The following is a 22,680-nucleotide window of genomic DNA, read 5'->3' on the forward strand; positions in this document are numbered from 1 at the left end:
CTTAGTTTTTTTAAGGAATCTCCATATTTCTTTCCAAAGTGATTGTACTAATCTGCAGTCCAGTGGAACTGAAGTATTACACTCTCTTCAAATAGGAAAACCAAAGTAATTCAAGGTCTTTTTAAAAACTAAAATTAATATGTATTAATCTGCCATGTCTCTTATTTTTATGCTACAAAAGATAAAAGCTCTAAAAAACATTGGAAGCCTATCATCCTGAATTTTTGACTGAAAAGAGTAAATTATATTAATTCTGAAACATTTTATGTGTTGTGGTCCATTTAGGCTCTGGAATATAGTCATATAAATCATCAGAATTTTATGTCAAATTGGAAAACAGGTAACCAAGTGATTTTTCATATTAAATCAGAGGAATTAATACTGTTTACCATATAGAATTTCTCTGGATTCCCCACAAAATATTGCATAATGGTAGTGGCTACAAATCCAAAGGAATTCATGCAGTGATGATAATGCTAGAATGCTATGGCAAACAAAGTGAGAAATCTAGGAATGCTTTTATCTTTTAAATTGTCTAATTTGTATTATATAATCCTTATGGAAGTCCCTAGATATCAGTAAAAATGTAAAAAACTTGGAATAAGTCTATCAATAAGGCATTATTAGTCTATTGGTAATAAAAGTGATTATTATTTCCTTCAAATAAATTCATGTCTGAATAGATTCTTTTTCCCTAAGAACATGAGGCTTGACTCAGGCACTGTGGCACAGGCCTGTAATCCCAGTGGCTCAGGAGGCTGAGACACGAGGAACGTGAGTTCAAAGCCAGCTTCAGCAAAAGCGAGATGCTAAGCAACTCAGTGAGACCCTGTCTCTAAATAAAATACAAAATAGGGCTGGGGATGTGACTTAGTGGTCGAGTGCCCCTGAGTTCAATCCCAAGTACCTCCCACCCCAAAAAAGAACATGAGCTATGCATGTTCATGGGTTTGTGCATATGACATATATGTTCTGTTGCATGATTTTCGAAATAACACAATTGAAACCTTTGGACAATATCTACAACTGATAAGAGTCTTTTCTCTCCACCATAACAAAAGAACATTTATTTCTGCAGGAAGATCTTTTTGTTTGGACATGCCTCCTGTAACTAGTGTTTTATTATAGGTAAAACTCATGATTACCTTTTGTAGTCAATTTTGTCTTTTTAATGTTTTTGAAATGACTTATCTGTCAAAAACATATAACTCGGTGCATGCAATGACATGCTGCTGGATTTTCTTGAGGCTTTGGGTTTTGACAGATTCCAGCTCATAAATCATCAGTAGGGTCTGTGTCCTGGTTCTGTCACTTGGGGCAGAACTGTCCATTGGGGAACTTTGAATACATCACTTACCTTGATCCCCAAATCTTAGTTTTTTTTTTTTTAGTTTACAAAATGGTGGTCAGTCCTATATCTTGAGATTATTGGAGCTAATGTTTATGAAGAATCCTAGCCAATAACCTAGTACAAACGGTCACATATATGAGGCTCCTGTGTCATTTGCCCTTTGTCCCTCCAGGCTTGTGACTATCCCTTTGCCCAAGCATACATACGTTAGTCTGATTATTTGGTTCTTGATATAGTGCTTGTTCAAGGCTGAATTAATAAATATTTCATCCACCTGTGATTACAGAGAAAAACTATTGTTAATAAGATATCTTGTAATAATACTATACTCTTGAATAAATGTTAAAACAATAGAAATACAATTTCACAGGAGTAACATCATCATTTAAATCAGCAATCCTCAAACTTTACAACAGAATTATTTGCTCAATTAAAAACATGATTTGGGGGTTCATCTTCCAGAATTTTGGTTTCAATTGGTCTTACAGAAACCTAGACAATCATATTTTTAAAAGTCTTCCCATAAATTTCTAATGTTTGGAGTGATATTTGTAATAGAAGATATCACTATACATTTTTTCTTAGTAGAAAGGCACCATAGAGATGGAACATAGAACAAGGCTTTGAGAAGTGGTAGAGAGGACTTTATCTCCATCCTGGGTTTGAACCTATTCTCTTGCTCATGAACCGGGCAGCCTTGGAAAAGTGACTGAACCAATGTGAGCATATTTCCTAACCTGTAAGATAAAGATAGTGGTATGTCACTCGCAAGGCTAGGAAGATGAAACACATAAAATTTCAGGATTGTTTTGATAGGTAGTTGCTGGTGGTTCCCTACCCCCAATTCTGACATTGTAGGTCTTAACTTCTCTGCAGGTCTTTGGTTGTAAGAGACAAGGTGGAGGCACTAGGGACTTAGGAGACAAAGATTTTTAAATGGTTGATTGTCAACTTTAGGGTAAATAACAAAGGAAGAGAAAGTAAGATAGTGTTACAATAACAGATCACATTGTACTCTTAGCCAGCTTGGTGGTGCACGCCTATAATCCCAGCGGTTTGGGAGGCTGAGGCAGGAGGATCTCGAGTTCAAAGCGAGGCAGTAAGAAACTCAGTGATACCCTGTCTCTAAATAAAATACAAAATAAGGCAGGGGATATGGCTCAGTGGTTGAGTGCCCCTGAGTTCAATCTCAGTATCCAAAAAATAAATAGATAAATAAAAGAATTACACTATTTAGTTTATGTCACCAAAGAAAAAGAAGAATAAAAGCAAATGACTTTGGAACATATGCAACAGTTTTAACTGCCTGCCACACAGCATCATGCTGTTGTGGTCTGTCACACCTAGAGTTTGCCTGACAATATCCCCTAGTAACCACTTGGTGGCAAAAATGTCATCTTAATGCAAGTACCAGAGGTCATGGTAGACAACAGATGAGCCGAATGTATGGATGGGGCAGGGGATCCTAAATCCCGAAGGAAGGGGCAGGAAAACCCACTAACTAAAAATAAATAAATAAATAAAACAAACAAACAAAAACAATGAATGGAAGTCTGTTTTAGGGATCAAGGAATAAGTTAAGACCATCAGGAATTCATAGATGCTTCACTTGGAACCAAAATATTAATTATTTCCTTAATCCTTAAAGTTATTTATGGTAAAAAGAATTATTGTTCACTGTTTTACTAAAAGAGGAAACTGAATTAGAGACATTATGTGACTTTTCCTGGCTTTACACAGATAATGAAAAACAAGGACTTAAATAATGACAAACAAGGATTAAACTCAGGTCTTGCCTGTTTGTTAAATATAATACTAATTTTACTTCAATTTATTTCCTAGAACACATAGCAATAAGCTTTCAAGTAGTTGATTGATCAAGATAACATGGTATAATACTTGTAAAACATATACTTGATAATAGCTTTAAACATAAGTTCAAAGGCAGTATTTAAAGAATAAATTGTTAGTATTTAAAATATGCCCTTATCTGTACATACATAAGAAAAGAATAAATTTGGTGGTTTGCAGCTTATATTCTAGAAATGAAACTATTTTACAAGATGTGTTTTTGCAAGAGTGACAATGGCATATTCATTTCTTTTTACCCACAGTCAATACTATTCCTTGGTAATGGGAGGAAAGTCTGGAAAAAAAAAAAAAAAAAGAAAAGACAAACCAAAAGAAACAGGGAGAAAAGCAATAAATTTTAAAAGGAATAAAAGTAAATGGCACTTGGATATTTAAAGAAGTTTGGTTGGCAATTATCCCCTGAGTAAGTTCCATGTGCAATTGATTCTTGGCCATTTGTAACTTGTGGATAATTTTCAACTCCGTGTATGATAGCATCCATCTGGAACATGCCTGTGGAAAAAAACAGCTAGACACAGTATTAATTCCATCTTTTAACAGTTAGGTTCTCTGGGAAGATAGTAACTGAAAGAATAATGTAGAAAGAATCTAAGTAGAAATAACCTATGTGATCACAATAATAAAAATTTTCTTCTTTATAATTCAAATTCTAGGACTCTGTCTCTAAAAAGACTCATTAATTCAATCTGGGATGAGGCTCAGGGATCTTGAGGTGATACAGGCAGTCTGAAGACAACACTTTGAGAAAAGAAGTTCAAAAATTGGTAGAAAGAGTTCTTATGTTAATGAAGTTACAACAGAGGGATGATCCAAGAAAACACAAACATAAAAAACTTATTGCTGAATGGAGTTTATTCATAAATGAGCTTTCAAGAGACCCTGAAATTGTGTTTGCCTGACAAGTTAATGCTTACATCATCAGAAACATTCTTTCTGTGCACATTATAGCATTCCAAGTTCCCAATAGTTTTAGAGAACATTTTTTTTTCAAACCTGTGCACCAGTTACTTATAAATTTATTGCTATTTATGCAACTTAGTAGAGTTAGTGATTTGTAAATCTTTCCTACCTCTCATTTTTTGGCATTTGGAGAGATCTGTAATTTATCTCCTAAAATTGAACAAAGACCTCTTTTCAGGTAGGTTGATACTTCTTTCTGCTTGTTGATTTTGGATTGCTGGAAGTTGCACTGAGATTAAGTTCTAAGAGGGCAATTGAAGGTTAGTTGGGTGTTTAATTAAAGAGTTGGGGAGAGGTTGTCAACTCAAACAAACAGATACACCCTGCCATTCAGCTCTCATTCCTGTACTAAACAGAGCTATGTTTACACATGTTGCTGCCTTTCTCTATCACATGCTTCCCGACCAGCTTTCTGTACGTTCACATAAGGGGTATTGCAGGGCTGAGACTGTGAGTTTCAAAGAGACTTGCCAATGAAGGTTGGCAAATGGAATATAAAGCTCTTGATTCTATCAACACCAGATGACTTCCTGAGAAGGAAAGGAACTGAAAATACTCTACAAAAAACTTTAGATTCAGTGGCTTTCTCTTAATTATATTAAGGATACCATACAAAGGATAGTATAAGATACACTTTTAAAAACACACCTTTAGGTTTAAATAAGACTTGATTGAAGTTACATTGCTACAGGGCTGAAATCAAGGTGGGAATAGAGAGTACGGTGTAATTGCAGTTGAGCTGTTGTTCATAATGCCAAACATTTAAAGGCTTCACCATCTGTCACCAGCTTGCCTGCTCAGGCTTCTAGATACCAGTAATTCACAGGCATGGCCCTCATTTTTCTGTGTACTTGTCCTTTTCAGGCCATTACTTTGGTTTGTAACACCCTCTGCTAGCTCTACTTTTCTGAATCACAATTCTTCTTAAGATCCATTCCAGATAATACCTTCTTCAGGGTTAGTTTTTAATCCTCAGACTAATTTTGCACTCTCCTTATTTTGTCTCAATTTTTCTTATCCCTCTCAAACTTTCTTACTCTTTATGTAAAGGTAGGATGTCCTTTACTAAACTGCAAACTCTTTGTGCATAGAGATATTCTGCAGTATCTAGCATAGTGCTTTGCCTATGATAGATATGCAGCATGTTTTTTTTTTAATGAATCAATGTGAAAATTTATTTCTCAGAAATGATTGCATTTACTAGGAAATAATTCCAAGGATTTTTACTGTATTTTATACATCAAATTGTGATTAAGGCTCCTAGAGAAAAAAAGAAAATTGCCCCTGAATTATTAGAAGGGAATTTTTTTTCCTTGTGGACATTTTTAGGCTGTTTGATTTCTTGTGGAAAGCTCATTGGTGAGGCTACAAGTGTTATAACAAAAGGAGTAATTATCACTGTTGTTTGCCAACTGTGCATCAAATACAAACTCCCTTGTATTTGAGCCCATTTGTTTTTAACATCAACCATCTGAAGTGAATCTCTATTATTCATATTATATGGATGAGGAAGTGACTTGCCCAAGATGACACACTTGTAAGCCACAGAGCCAGGACTGAAGTAAAGGACATCCAGCTTCTGAGCTTGTTAATGTCCTTGTAGTGCTGACCTCAGAGTCATCACATAGGTTGGCTACCACCAAGAACTGCTGCCCACTGACAGGCTGCGAGTGGTGCCCAAGTGCACCTGAAACTGCAAGAACACTTCCAAAAATAAGGACCATAATCTTGGTAGCTTTTGTTACAATCCATTAAAGTTTTTATTGAATCTATTTAGATCTCCAGATTTTTGGTTTATATGTTTGTTTGTTTGGGGTAGCTGAAATTGAATACAGGGGTGCTTAACCACTGAGCCACATCCCCAGTCCTTTTTTCTTAAAAAAAAATATTTTATTTAGAGACAGGATCTTGCTAAGTTGCTGAGGCTGGCATTTAACTTGTGATCCTCCTTTCTCAGCCTCCTGAGTTCTTGGGATTATAGGTGTGCACCACTGTGCCCGGCCCAGATAATTTTGATTGAAGAAATGAACCGTAGTCATTCTGTCAAGCCTGGATAGGATATCATTAGCCTGAACACCTAGAGATGCTCACAGGATTTTAAGGCTTGTTGGCCTTCCAGGGATAAAGTCCAACACCCATAGCTTTGAACCTATTGCTATGTCTACTGGAGAAAGGAGCTGGATCCAGCATCATTTGAGGTCTGTGGACTTGTGGGAAGAGTGCTATATGATTACCTTAAACCAGGAGGTAATGAAATCACCAAATAAGGTTAAATATTTTATCATGTTACCAGTCATTTTTTTTTTTGATTGCACTAGTCCTTCTTCTTCTTCTTCTTCTTCTTCTTTTTTTTTTTGTGGAATGTTAAAAGGAAACAGACTAATAACTAATCACATATATTACAATAACAATATATTGAACAATATTATCCTAAATTGATTAATATTCCCGAGACTGGGAAGCAAGGTAAATTTGTAAAAAATAGTTTGTAATGAAAGATTTAAAGGATAAAGTATCAGCTTTCAGTGTGCCATAATAACTTAAGTAGGCAAATTATATTTCTAAAAGAAAAATATCTAATTTGGATATATTAAAAAATTGTACTAAATGTATTTAAGACCAGAATGCCCAAAGCAAGGAAAGGTCATTATTTAGAAAGTTCATGTCGTTTCCAAGTGTGTTGTTTTTTTAAACTCTAAGTTTGATTATTTTGAGAGAAAGTGGGAAAAAGGAAAGGAGGAAGGGGGGATATTTTTCATAGGGCCTAATACAATGCTGCATTTACTGAATGATGAATGATAAGCTAAACATATAACTTGGCAGAGTGGAGACTATGCTATATTCACAACTTTATCGAGAAGTTTAGAGATGGTTCATATTGCTTCCTGTCACACAAAAAAAAACTTTCCACAAAAAAGCACACCCATCTATACCCTTCTTCCAACTGTGGATTTTGTTAAACATACATATGCAAATAAATCCATTAACTTCCTTCCTGTCTGTTATAGTTGCTCCTATTGTTGCCTTCATCATTGAAAAATTGATACAAGGAAATGAGGATGAAGACATCTTTCTATAATATAAACCCAATATATTAAGAAAACATGATAAAATAAAGCACAGAGGATTTATAATCTTTGTGGGTTTAAAAATTTAAATGAAAGATGAATTGTTATAGTTTTAATAATTTTATCTCCTATCATAGCTGAATTTCTTCCTGACAATTAGATTGATTTAGTTGAAAGAGTACATGTTTAGAATTATCTATATAACTTTAAACTTCCCCTCCATCATTTATTATTTGTAATTTCAGATCTCAGTTCTTTATTTATAAAGTGGGGATAATAATACCTTACTTTCAGTGTTAATATTATGGATTAGACATGAAATGTACAACAAATAGCTTTTCCTGTCAGGAATCAAATGAGACACTTTGAAAGTGGAGGTAGTCATACATATCACCCATTTTCAGTCACACCTAATATTCAATTACAGGATGAGTGCAAGTTTGAGCTCTCAAATAACGCAGCCACTTTCTACATACAGTTTTTCTAACCTCTAAGCAGAAAGTTTCTTGCAAGTCTCTGCTTATTCTTTTTTTTTTAGGTATTGGGTATTGAACCCAGGTACTTAACCACTGAGCCACATCTCCGGCCGTTTTTTAAAAATATATTTTATTTAGAGACAGGGTCTCACTGAGTTACTTAGGGTCTTGATAAATTGCTGAGGCTGGCTTTGAAATCAAGATCCTCCTGCCTTAGCCTCCGGAGCCACTGGGATTACAGGTGTGTGCCATCACACCCAGTTCTGCTTATTCTTATTATTTATCTTTTCTCCAAGTTTTCAAATTCAGTCTTTCTAGGCATAGGACCATATCCTGCCTCCAAACATTGGACATCTTTCACTCTCCTTTCCTTCTCCAATTCCAAATTTCAGGTAATCTTTCACACCTTTGCTAAGTTTACTTTGACCTAGTATCTCTTTCTCAGTATACTTTCCCGCTGCAGTGCCTGTCGGAGGAATCCAATATCTTGCCTTTCCCTTCTAATAGAGAGTGTTCCTAAACTGCATGTATCTCTTTGTATCACTTTCTGTTTCCAAGTTTGTTGTCTCTACAACTCTACACATATATTTTGAGGATGATTTGTGGGCCTATTTCTGGTGTTCCTGAGTACAAAGAAAATAAAATTTAGAACTTCCTTAACCCAGAAGTAGTGTTTTTAGGGAGAGAAAATCCTAAGTAAATTCAGCTGTTGCCATTGTTAATGCAGATAGTGGTCTTTGTCTCTTGTTAATATAATAATGATTCCTCTAGTATTTTGTGGCATGATAGATGGGAAGTAAAATCATGCAGATGATTCTTTTGGATGATAAGCAGCTTGGAAGATAGCAGTTAGTATTGGAACATAGAATTTCAAATCAGAATGCTTACTTTCAAATGCTAACCCTGTATCATTTGCTAGTTTTATTTCCTTCAGTAAATTAACCTTCCAAAAATTACATGAGGCATCCAACCCTTTCTTATTAAATAGTCTTTGTAGTAGAAAATTTGTGCCAACTTTAGGCTAATGTAAGTGTTCTGAGCATTTTTAGGGTAGACCTGGCTAAGTTGTGATATTTGGTAGGTTAAATATATTCAGTGCATTTCCAGCCTATGATATTTTTAATGAATTTATTGGGAGGTAAGCTGATCATAAATTTAGGAACATTTTTACTAGTATCTGGTTACTAAAGTCTTCTCTGAAAGATGATATAAGGGAAGAAATAAGTCTGTTCCGCCATCTCAGGGAACTGGGATGAATTTTAGCAGTATGTGAGCACAAACTCATTTTCTTTTGCATCTCTATTTACATTCAAATCAACAAAGCCAGAATTATGTGGGAGAACAGGGCCTGCAACCTGTCTTTCTTGATGATCTAATTAGCACCCATATAGGAGAGAGAAAAGAATCTGGTTGTAGTCATTAGGATTTAGCAACAATAAACAGGAGTGACTCAGAAGGAGGCATGAATCCTTCCTATAATTCTTCTAAAGCAAACTTTGTAGAGGGCGGAGGTGGGGGGAGAAGAACACCTGCCTCCTTTAAAGGAGTGTAAAATAATATGAACCATGGGAACTCTCCTTCATCTTCTCTTTCTTTGAAAATCTTCTGCACTTATTTCCTTCAACCTACAATTTAATCCTTAATTATATCATGTCATGCTGTTCAATTTCATGTGTGTTACTCACATCTCTCCAAAAAGATTGGGAACAATTTGAGATGACAGATCATATTTCCTCTATAGTAGATCCAGGTGACAAGAAATTCAGTGAGCTCAATAATTATACTATATATTTGGGAAAACTTAGATTGTTTAGTTGGTTATATTTTTAAAAGATACTTGGATTCATATCTAATATCACATTCAAAGTATTCTCTAGGAGCATTAAAGACCTAATAAAAAAGAATAAAATTATAAACTTAATAGGAGAAAATATACTAAAATATTTTTGTGATATATAAAGAGGAAGGAACCTCTTTAAAAGAAACTTCAACCACATTTGTAAGGCAAAGAAAATCAATAAATACGATTACTTCAAACTTATGGATTTCTGTTTCTTGGTAAGTATTAGTAGAAGCAAAATGTCAACAACTGACACATTAATATCTAAAAATTATAAAGAATTCTTACAAAGCAATATGAATTTAAAAAAATGGTTCTAATAGAACAAAAAGGCAAAGAATATATACAAGCAATTTATAGACACAAAAGCCCAAAAGGTAGGTAAGTAAAGGTAATAATGCACAAACTCATTAGTAATTAAAAAAATGCAAATTAAATAATGAGTACAATACTACTTGATGCCTGATAGCCTGACAAATAATATCCAGAAAAGAAAAAAAAAAAGCCAAATAATACCAAATACTTTGGAATGAATGTTTGTGTACCCTAAATTCATATTTTGCAAACCTAATTTTCCAGGTGATAGTATTAGGTGATGGAATGATAGGGAGGTGATTTGGCTATGAAGATGGAGCCCTCAAGAGAATAATGTCTGTATAAAAGGAAGTTCTCTTGCCCCTTTCACCATGTGAGAACACAGCAAGACGATGCTCTTTGGTGAACTAGGAAGCAGGCCCTCACTGGACATTGTATTTGTTGGTACCTTCATCTTGGACTCCTGAACCTTCTGAACTGTTTGAAATAAATGTTTGTAGTTTAAGTCATCCATTTTATGAAATATATATTTTTGTAGCAGCCATAAAAGACTAAGATACACAATTGTTAGCAAAGGTGTGGGACATATGAAACTTTATTCATTGCATATGAGAGTATACACTGATTCAGTCATTCTGAAGAGCAATTATGTATCCTTTTGTTGAATTAAGTGTGCACATGTCCAACAACCCAATAATTCTGCCCTAAAAGTGCTTTCATGGATATTTAAAGGGATCAGTAAGAGTCTGATTCTTGGGGTGACAGGTAAATGTGCAGGCAAGATATGGCAGATTTAATTAGTAATTATCATGTAACAGTTAATAGCAATGAATTAGATGTGCAGTTAGTGATATGGGTAGATCTTTTTAAAAAAGTTCTGAGCATCCCAGCAGCTTGGAAGGATAAGGTATGAGGATCATGAGTTCAAAGCCAGCCTCAGCAAAAATGAGGTGCTAAGTAACTCAGGGAGAACCTGTCTCTAAATAAAATACAAATAAATAAATAAATAAGGTTCTGGGTAAAAATGGTGAGACAGAGTGATTTATAAAACAAAAGATTAAAGCCTGTGCACATACATAAAACAAAATGTATTTTTATAAGAATGAATACAAATAAAACAATAGTCATGAAGCAGAATAGTTGCTAATGGTTGCTTGCAGGGGCAGCAGTATGGGCTTGTTCGATGAAGAAGAATAAATAAACATGAGAACAACGGAAGGGTCTTGCATATACCTTTCTGATAACATGTCACTTAACTCAGCCTCTATCCCTGAAGTTCCTGCATTCTTAGAAACACATGCTAAACTGAAACTCAAAAGTCCACTTTTAACACAGTTTCCATTATAGATATACCCCTGCCTTTCTCTCACTTCTTTTAAGACATATTCTATTCCTATTTATTTTAATAGACAGAATTTTAGTTAACTTAAAATAGCAATAATGTAAAAGAAAATAGATTTTGAGCTTCTCAACAAATTATACATTTCTTTTTATTCAAAGAATTTATCTTTTTCATTAAAGCATTTTTAGATTCTTTCTTTTTTACATTGAGGAGGTTATATGAAGTCATTTAGGATAAGAGGAGTAGAGAAGATATTGGGATATACACGCACATGCAGGCTTCAGGTTCATTTTGTCATTCCTCAAGAATTGATTGGAAATATCATTTTCTAAGATGCTCTGAATATAAAAGAATGGAAGGAACCATTAATCTGTAAACATTAGTTATTGATTGGGGGATGAGACTGCAAGATAAAAAAGGTGCACAATTTAATATTGATTGAAAATATAGATTATAAACACCATCAATAATAAGCATATTATTGTAAATACATTGCAATTGAGTACACTATAGACAAGGAGCAGATGGTGACATAGAAAAACGACAATTAAGTGCAGAAAGAAATAAAATGTTGTGGGAGGAAAAGTATTTTTTGACAAAAACAAACCATATACCTGTCATTTCTTCCCTTTTAAAATAACTTTGTGTTTGTGTGCTTCTTTTTCAGGAAGTTAACCTGTACCAATTTTGAGTGATGGTTCATGAGAATCCTAAGCAGAACTTTATACAATTGGGTGTATATTTTGCACCCAGTGGAGTGCAAAATGCTTTGGGGGAAAATGCTGCATTTTAATAAAAATTGCTAGCATTTAACTTGAATGTTACATGTTAGGTCTGGGTTTTCTGTCATTAATAATATATATACAGGTGATATTAACAAAAAATTCCATCAGAAAACTTCTAAAACTCAAACAAATTCAGCAAAGTAGCAGGTTATAAAATTAACACCCATAAATCAAACATGTTTCTATATAGCAGTGACAAATCCACTGAAAGAGGAATTATGAAAACTACCCCATTCATGATAGCTTCAGAAAAAATAAAATAAAATACTTGGAAATCAATCTAACAAAAAAGGTAAAAGACCTCTACAATGCAAATTACAGGACACTAAGGAAAGAAATTGAAGAAGACCTTAGAAGATGGAAAGACCTCTCATGCTCTTGGATAGGCAGAATTAATGTTTTCAAAATGACCGTACTATTTTATATTTTTATATATTTTATATATTTATACAGATTTAATGCAATTCCAATTAAAATCACAATGACATTCTTCATAGAACTAGAAAAAGCAATCACAAAATTTATTTGGAAAAATAAAAAACCCAGAATAACCAAAGCAATCCTTAGCAAGAAAAGTGAAGTCAGAGGCATCATAATACCAGACCCTAAACTACACTACAGAGCCATAGTAACAAAAGCAGCATGGTATTGGAACCAAAACAGACACATAGACCAGTGGTACAGAATAGAAGACAGAGACAAACCCACATAAATGCAGTTATCTTATACTAGACAAAGGCACCTAAAACATTCAGTGGAGAAAAGGCAGTCTATTCAATAAATAGTGCTGGATCAATTGGAAATCCACATCTAACAAAATGAAATTAAACTCTTATCTCTCACCCTGCATTAAACTCAACTCAAAGTGGATCAAAGACTTAGGCATTAGACCAGAGACACTGTGCTTAACAGAAGAAAAAGTAGGCCCAAATCTTCACCATGTTGGCTTGGAATGTGACTTCCTTATCAAGACTCCTAAAGCATAAGAAGTAAAATCAAGAATCAATAAATGGGATGGATTTAAACTAAAAAGCTTCTCAGCAAAGGAAACAATCAATAACATAAAGAGAGAGCCTACAGAATGGGAGAAAATCTTTACCATATGCACCTCAGAGCATTAATCTCCAGGACATATAAACAATTCAAAAAACTTAACACTAAAAATACAAATAACCCAATCAATAAATGGGCTAAGTAACTGAACAGACACTTCATAGAAGAAGAATTACAATAGATCAACAAATATATGAAAAAGTGTTCAACATCTTTAGCAATTAGAGAAATGCAAATCAAAACTACACTGAAATTCCATCTCACTCCAGTCAGAATGGCAATTATTAAAAATAAAACAACAATGAATTTTGGCGAGGATGTGGGGAAAAAGGTACACTCATACTTTGCTGGTGGGACTGCAAATTGGTGCAACCATTATGGAAAGCAGTATGGAGATTCCTCAGAAAATTCAGAATGGAACCACCATTTGACCCAGCTATCCCACTTCTTGGTCTATAACCAAAGGACTTAAAATCTGCATGGTACAGTGATGCAGCCACATCAATGTTTATAGCAAATGAATTCACAATAGCTAAATTATGGAACCAGCCTAGGTGCCCTTCAACAGATAAATGCATAAAATTGTGATATATATATATATATATCACAATTTTTATGCATATATGATGTATATATATATTTATGTGTGTGTGTATATATATATATATATATATATATATATATATATATATATATATATATATATATTAACCTTAAAGAAGAATGAAATTATAGCATTTGCCGGTAAGTGGATGGAGCTGGAGAATATCATGCTAAGTGAAATAACCAATCCATAAAAACCAAAGCTGAACGTTTTCTCTCATATGTGGATGCTAATTCACAATGGGGGCGTGCTAGGGAAGAATAGAGTTACTTTAGGTAGAGGGGTGTGAAGGGAGGGGAGTGGTATGGGGATAGGAAGGTTAGTAGAATGAATCAGACATTATTACCCAATGTACATGTATAACTGTACCACTAGTGGGATTCTATATCATGTACAACCAGAAGAATGAGAAATTATACTCCATTACATATAATGTATCAAAGTGCATTCTACTGTCATGTATAACTAATTAAGACACATAAAAATTTTAAAAAAGAAAAAAATAATACATATACAGGTAATATTAACATTTTTGTTGCCCTTTCTTTTCTCATATTCTTCAAAAACTTCCTAAATCTTAAAATGTAGTTTTAGGAAAATAAAAATCACATAGTTTTAGAAATAATTATTTATGGTATAGTTAGGCTTTTCCTTAGGGAAACATAATAATGGAATTGGAAGAACAATGAGGCCTCAAGTCTCTCATCTTTAAATGAAATGGTTGAGTTAGAAATGGTTTATCAGAATCACCCATTCGCTAGTCAGGCAGGTTCCCTTACTTCTCTATCTCCACCTACTCATCCTAGCACATATCAATTTGGCAAGTCTGGTGTGTAACCAAAGAATCTGCAAATTGATTTTCTTGCATGTGGTCTGAAAATGATGTTTTTGGAAATAAAGAAAATGTCTTCATAAAATTTCTTCCACTTGCGTCATTCTTCAATAAAAAGAATCTTAACAGATTTACCAAAATTTCACTCATCTCCCGTAAGCGCTCCAACTGGTATGTGCTCTTTTGTCCAGAATTGCTATTGACTTGAAGATCTGAAATTTTAAAGGTGCCATGATAGTATTCCATTTTCTCACCTGTGATGAAAATGGGAAGTAGGAAATTAAAGTATTTGGGCAAATATTTCAGGATCTAAGACATAACTGCAATAGAGCTAATATGAAGTCATAAAATATCATGAGCTTCTTTCTAATTTCATAAAAATTACAATTAAGTTTTATGTTAATAACATTGTCTGGCATTTATTAAGTAGTAACTATGTGCCTGGCACTGTTCTGTTTACTTTATTAACTCATCTGAGCCTTACACCAGCTAAGATTGGCATCACTCCATTTAACAGATGAGGAAAGTAAAATACAGTGGTATTAAGTAACTTGCTCTATGTTATACAACTATTAGGTGACCTATTCAAGTTTTGAACCCTAATTGGTCTGGCTCTAGAGTGTGAATGTTCATTACTTCATTTCCCCTTGCTGAGCTGAAATGTAAACCACCATACATATTCTACTGAAAGTAGATTAAATGGACATCCTATAAATTCTGATTTGTAATGACAGACCCAGGTATAGCTAAGAAAACATGAAAAGAAAAACTAAGGAAAAAAGCAGTCTGAGGTTGCAGTGAAAACCATTGTAACAGAGATAAGTCATTCAGATTCCTGCTTGGCTATCAGGAAAGGTAAGAAAAGAGAGAGCATTGGAGACTCCTGACAAATTTGGTAACCTTAGGAGAAAGGCTCAGAGAGGTCAAGAAAGCAACAAAAAATTCATGACAGAGAATGGAGTAACCTTTAAAAAATCTGGGTTCTTGGGCATCCCAGTTCAAGTAGAAAACAATGGGTTTCCTGACTAACTTTCACATTTCAATGGGTACAGATTTTCTGATTCTCTTTGGATAAATTCATGTTGCTCTAGCCTTCCTTTTACAGAAAGAGGACATTTTGTCTTTTATTTTGGTTAAGGTCATCTTGACCTGAGGGAAGGTATTAGTTAAAAGAATCAGGAAAGAGGAATCTTAGGACTGTCTCCTAAATTGAACATCTCTGGACCATGTAATATTTTTCTCTTCTTGATTACTTATCTAATATAATCCATATCAAACCTTACTCTCATAGAAAAGGGGCTTTTGTGCAATCAAATAAATTTTTAGTCATTCCCATAAACTACAGTTGGACTAAGGCCCAGGAGTATGGTCATAATAAGCATGTTTAGTCTCCTAATGGCACTGTCACTCCCTCCTCAAGTCTGTGGAAGGTGGAAAGAGACAATACCATTCAAGTAAGCAGCCTGGGCTACTTATTTTACCACATACATTCATATGAGAATGGCTTTTTAGAGATTTGTCAAAAAAATGTAAATGGTTTTTATTCTGCCCACAGAGAGATGGCAAATAAAAAGAAAATTTCCTAATGCGGTACTTGTGTAATCACAAACATACTAGGTAATAAAAATATAATCCTTGCATATTGTTTTGAAAGAATAATTTTTTTCTTTAAAACTTAGTGATGACATCATGTCATACTTTATACATTATTTTGAAATTCATTTTTTCATCAGAGACATGTTTTTCTTTTAACCTAGAAATACTAGTGGGCAGAAAATGGTGATCATGAGTAAAAGAGTCAATTTTCATGACAAATTCATCACAGTTTTTTATTCAATATATAATAGATGGTGAGAGTTGTTTTCTATGGTTACTGGTAAACTAAATTTAAGAATGAAAATTTTCGACATTTTATGTAGATTTTTAGAATAATACTGGATTGGGAACTCTAATGGAATAGAAGATTCATCTACTTTGCTTAATGCTATATCCAGAGCACACAGAAAAGTATTTGTATGAAATAGATATTTAGTAACTATTTCTAATGAAATTACAGAGTAAATTTTTAAAACTCTGAATGGGGACATTTACAGATAAAAGTATAAATTTTATTTCCATACACACAAATGAAGCTTTGCAGATAAATGAAATAAAATTGAGTGAAATACCTAATTTTACTCACCAGAGACTAAGAAGTGAGTCAGAAGGCCAATGGTCAGTGCTACCACTGTCAGTGACAACAAAATGAGAAGCGCAATCATCCATGGCTTTAGCTTTCTGTTTTGGGTGCCAAATCCTACAGGTCTGCAAAAAGAGAAGCCCAATGGTTATTTTCACATTTCAATGGGTATAAATTTACTGGTTCTCCTTGGATAAATTCATGTTGCTCTAGCCCGCCTTTTACAGAAAGAGGACATTTGTCTTTTATTTTGGTTAAGGTCATCTTGGCCTGAGGGGAGGTATTAGTTAAAAGAATCAGGATCTGAGAATCCTAATGCTGTTCCTTGTTTCTATTTCTACAGGCACTTGGTGGCCAGGTCTGACTGCTCTTAGCAATGTGGTACAAAGTAGCACACGTGCTTCTTGAAAAAAGACCATTCCTCCTTTCTCCAGTGTTTTGTCATCTCTTTTTATCTATTCTTTTAGGATTTACACAGTGACTTCAAATATACTATATTTCTTACCTTATTTTATTTTGAAATATGAAAAATTTCAGACATATACAAAGTTAGAATTATATTTAAACATCTATATGTCAATCACCTCTTTTTATCAATTGTTAATATTGTTGCTGAATTTACTTCATTTTTTGCTGCTGCATTATACTGTGAAATCAGACATCACTACTTTTTTGCTAAATCATTACTAGAATCAGTTAGAATGTGTCTAACAAAATCAGTACCTCATTAAAATTCCTGAAAAATTAATTCTTCTCCAATATCTTCTAAAACTCATTTGGTCTTTATGTTTGCTTTATTGTCCTCATTATATTTACTAATGATTTGTAGAGATATAATCAAGGACCATGTAGTAAATATGGTCATTATATTTTTAAGTGTCTTAATCTAAAGGAGTCCTGCTTCCTTAAATTATTTTTAATTTTTAATTTTTAATTTTTTTGTATTAGGGATTTAACTCATGGGAGCTTAACCACTCAGTCATATCCCCAGACCTTTTTACTTTTTATTTTGCGGTAGGGTCTTATTAAATTGCTGAGGCTGACTTTAAACTTGTGATCTTTCTGCCTCAGCCTCCCAAGCCACTGGGATTACCACCACATGTGGGTGCCCTTTTAATTTTTAATTACAATGGCTTGTTGAAAAGATCAAACTAATGGTCCTTTAGAATGCCAGGATTTATGGACTTGTCTGAGTGCTTTCTTGTGGTGTCAATTAACTTGCTGTTCTATCTCTATCATTTCCTGTAAGCTGGAAGTTAGATCTAAAGCCTTGATTTGATTTTGGTTAAATACATTTGGCAAGGCTACTTCAAATGCAATGCTGCTATATTGTATCACACCAGGAATGGAGGAAACTCCAATTTTGGAGGGAAAAAAAAAATAACTCTGCTTTTCTTCTTTTAGCACCTTGTAATTAACAGTTATGTTTATCAAGTATTTGTTTGCTTGAATGCTTATTTGTTTGCATGACTATTTAACTGGAACTCCTCAATAGGCTGCACAAATATTGTTCATCTTTTACTATTAAATCCTAGACAGGTGCTTGATACAGAGTTAGAATTTGATTAATCTATGGATGTCAGGCAGGTATTATACCAATCATATATATGAAATAACAGAGGTTAGGAGAGATACCTGCTTTGTTAGAGTCAAGTGCCTTAGGAGCCCACTTTATTAGTTTATCATTTCATGTGTGTATATTAATAACCAAATTTCTAGTGGAACAAAAGATATTTCTCATATTTTCTTCACAGGATTTATTGCAATGTTTTGTGCTAAGTATACTTTAATAAATATTTGTTGATTTACAAGAAATTTTTCTTTTTAAAATAAACCATTTTATACAGATGCCAGGATAAAAGGTACAAATAATTTGCTTAAATTGCTAAGAAAATAATAGATTGAGCATAAGAAAAGAATGTAGCCAATAAACCAAATAGAATTTGAAAGACCTGAATTCTGTTGAGTATAGAAAATAGCCAACCATATGAGCACTAATTGATTAAAAATGATCTAGAGAATTGGCTGTGAAAAGGCATTGTGTCCTCTGATAGACAAGCTAAGTACTTTCAAATATAACAACAGATGGAAGGTCCACAGGGTATGACATTATGTAATCCCCTAAATGGCTTAAAACCTAAACTCAGGAATAAACAAAAATTAGAGATTATTTAGTATAATTTAATCACTTTCCAAATGAGGAAACTGAGGTTCAGAGATACTAAATGGTTTCTCCCATAAAATAGAATTTGTAGTTTCTGAAACTCAGGTCTTCTACCTTTTAGGACACAAATTTATTCTCAGTGCTAGACTGCCTTTCCACTGACTGCATTTTAAATCTTGAATACATTTATCAGTTATGTATTCATCTTTTCACTCACTCATATATTTTCTACTTGTTAGATCTTTCCTTTTCTCAGAGAATCTTAGCAGTGTGACTTCAAGACATTGGAAAACAAAAACAAAATGAAAAAACAAAAGGCTAGAACTCAAGGATATTTACAAGCTTTTTACTCATCTCCTGTTTATAGTACTGTTTCTCTGAGTTGAACAAATGGAGAAAGTGGATAACAGAAAGCTTACAACCCTGCTGCCCAGGCACACTTAAACTCACATTCTTATGGACTAAATCATGGGTCATGAGCAGAAGAGTGATTCAATATTATTGACACTCTGCTCAAGTGCCACAGAGGTCAAATCTTAAAATCCCATAAAGGGAGCTGTGAGCATCTGGTGGAAAATGTTTACCAAAAACTAGTGTTAAAAGCTGATATTTTGGGGCTTGGGATGTGGCTTAAGCGGTATCGCGCTCGCCTGGCATGCGTGCGGCCAGGTTCGATCCTCAGCACCACATACAAACAAAGATGTTGTGTCCACCAAAAAAAACCTGAAAAATAAATATTAAAATTCTCTCTCTCTCAAAAAAAAAAAGCTGATATTTAGACTGTTTGTCCTTATAAGAACACCTTGGGGAATACAGGTCATGCACAACATTGAACTGTAAAATCTGAAGAAGCGATGCATTAAAGCTATAGCTATTTAATTCTTTATGAATAAACATTCAGCTTACTACTGAAAGTTTATGAATATAAACATGCAATGCATGGAAACAAAAATGTGTCATCACTTTCCTATTCTGGGGAAAGTGTGTTAGTCATTTGCTTAAAATCACTTCAGATTTGAAAAGACATAAACTTAGTAAAGACTTCTGGAATCAAGCCTATTTGAAAGCACAGATGGAGCATTTTGTTTGTGTATTTTTTTTCCTGCTTTACTCACACCCATAAAACAAGCACAGGTGTACTGATTTTCTGTTGCCATGTCAAAAATTACCACTTTATTTTGCACTGTAAAGAAATATCCATTTATTAGCTCCCAGTTCTGTATGTGGCATGGTTGTATGAGAGCTCTTCTCAAGCTCTCATACAGCTAAAATCAAGGTGATGTTGGAGCTGCTTTTTTCATCTGAGATTTATGATCCTCTTCCAGGCTCACTCAAGTAAAAGCAGAACTCAGTTCTCTGAAGCTGAACTGAGGTCTCTAGATTAGTGTTAGATTCAATAACTGTAGGAGGTGTATGTATACTATAGGATAGGGATCTTGTAGCCATCTTAGAATTTTGCTGACCATAGCTAAAAATATTGACTTTACTGAAAATTGATGGAAAACTGTAACCTTCAAAGAAAGCATGTGAGAGTTAAGCTTCTTTAATTTTTATAGAGGGGAACTATTCCAGAAAAACAGAATTCTGTCCTGGGGAGAAAACTTAAAAAGACAAGGGGGGTATTTCATTCAGGTAATAATTTCATGAATACAAATTGAACCGTTGGCAATTGAAATGGAAATAGATCTAAAGGTAATCCCTAATCATGAGGTGTACTCTGCATTGGCACTCTGCATTCTTTAAAGGAAAGGGAAAGTATAAATGATTCTTATTCTGAGCAACACAACCTATAATTTCTGTGAGATCCAATTTATCATATTTACTAAGCCTTCATTCAGGCAATATTATTAAGATGGTATAAGGGTGTATTCATGTCATGTTTTTTTTTCTTAAGACTCTGTCAAAGAACCATGGTAATAATTGATTTTGTGAATTTACATTCTAAAATCTTAAAAACTAAAAGAGACACACTTTGAAGAATACAGAGAACAATATGGATTGTTGAAGATCATAGTTGGAATATGCAATTTCTTAGTAATTTTCCTATATGTGAGTTCAAAGATAACTTGAGTTAAGCAAAGGATATTATGAGCCCCCTCCCCACAGGGATCTGCTTTTTCGCTAAAAGACAGCCACTATTTCAACCATATGCCCTTTATCATTTTATCTATATGCTCCAAATCTTTCTTCTTTCAGGTTTAGTTTTCTGCTTTCTTGCAGATATATGTTATCATTATACAAATGCAGGTGCATGTGACTATTATACAAATTCCCATGTATAGATCGGTTATGTTCCCACAACCCTTAATAAAAAGTATTTTGAAGTTCAGATTACACTGTCAGATATAAAAAGGAATAAATTGTTGCACAGCTTACCAGGTCAACCTACAAGTCTACTTAACTCCTAATGTAACTGAACAAAGATGCTAAATGTACTCAAGGAAGCCAATGCATGCAGAAAACTTTGCTTTCCTTTTCCTAGCCTGGGGCCAATGAACCAAAGTGCTGACTCTTCTTCCACCAGTGAAAATTGTGATTCCCTCTGAGCCACTAAATCAGTCATTTCCTACAAGGACAGCAGTCTTTCATGACAACTTTATATGTTCTGATACATTGATATCTGGGTATTCTATAAGTCTCTGAGAATGAATATTTAATACCAAAGGTAATAGGAGCAAGAGCTACTATTTTATTGATATATTTTCACATTTCCTTCTTCAAACACTCTTGTCATTTCACAGGTGAATAACTGATGGATAAATAACTTGCTCAGTATGCAAAGTTAAGATTCAGCTTTATAAAAAAATTTATTTTTATTTTTATCCAATGTGTAGTAAGTTGACATGTTTATGGGATACAGTGTGACATTTCACTACATGTACACAATATATAATGATCATATCAGAGTAACTGTATATTGATGACCTCAGATATTTATCATTTCTTTGGGTTGGAAACATTCAAAATTCTATCAGCTAATTTTTTGGTAGAGGTGGTGGTACTGGGGATTGAACTTAGGGGCACTTGACCACTGAGCCATATCCTGGATCTATTTTGTATTTTATTTAGAGACAGGGTCTCACTGAGTTTAGCACCTCGCTTTTGCTGAGCCTGACTTTGAACTCCTGTTCCTTCTGCCTCAGTCTCCTGAGCCGCTTGGATTACAGGTTTGTGCCACCATGACTGACCTCTACCAGCTATTTTAAAATACTTTATTGATTGTTGTCAACCAAAGTTACCCTGCTGTGCTATATAGGAGGAATCCTGTCCAACTGCACACTGGGTCCATTAACCATCCTTCCTCTAATGGCTGAACTCAGACATCCATTGTTTCTATTATATAAAATTGACTTTTGAACATTTTTAAAAAAATTTTTAAAACAGGATTACCATTACTCCCCTCCCCCAATAATCTGTGGAATTAATGATCTTATAAGATAAATGAGAAGTTTAGTGAACTGCAAGTAGTGGTTATTTTACTGGTCAGAAGTTATTCCAATCTTCATCATGCTTAAGTCTTGAGTTTGATTTTGCTTTTATATCTCCCCCCTTTCCATTGGATTTAAATTTGTATGTACTTCAAAATATTAAAATCCCCTTCTTTCCCTAACCCACAGAGGCTTTCACAATAGTGGCAGAGACAATGTGGAAATAAAAAGGGCTATGAGGATGTGTGTACAGGAAAACTCATGAACATACTTGGGGTTGTCTGTAGGCTTAGAAAGATTTTATTTTTAACTTGATACTGATTTTTATGGTGCCAAATGATCTATTTTAATTCTTGATATGTTATGTGTACACACATCTTCTTCCCCTAAAGTGCACAAGATCTTGAAAAC

The 22,680-nt window shown here is 34.0% G+C and overlaps 1 protein-coding gene across 1 annotated transcript in view; it reads right to left on the minus strand.

Annotated features, from left to right (window-relative positions):
* Window positions 1-16,759, minus strand: part of Tmprss11a (transmembrane serine protease 11A) — a 39,107-nt gene extending 22,348 nt beyond the window's left edge. The window contains exons 1-3 of the mRNA XM_071614791.1: window positions 16,681-16,759; window positions 14,634-14,752; window positions 1,558-1,625 (exon numbers count right to left, since the gene is read on the minus strand). Of these exons, the coding sequence (XP_071470892.1) occupies window positions 1,558-1,625; window positions 14,634-14,752; window positions 16,681-16,759 (266 nt within the window). The remainder of the gene's footprint in view (window positions 1-1,557; window positions 1,626-14,633; window positions 14,753-16,680) is intronic.
* Between the last annotated feature and the right edge of the window lie 5,921 nt (window positions 16,760-22,680).

Source organism: Marmota flaviventris, chromosome 7 (genome assembly GCF_047511675.1).
Source record: "Marmota flaviventris isolate mMarFla1 chromosome 7, mMarFla1.hap1, whole genome shotgun sequence".
In the NCBI taxonomy this organism is placed as follows: domain Eukaryota; kingdom Metazoa; phylum Chordata; class Mammalia; order Rodentia; family Sciuridae; genus Marmota; species Marmota flaviventris.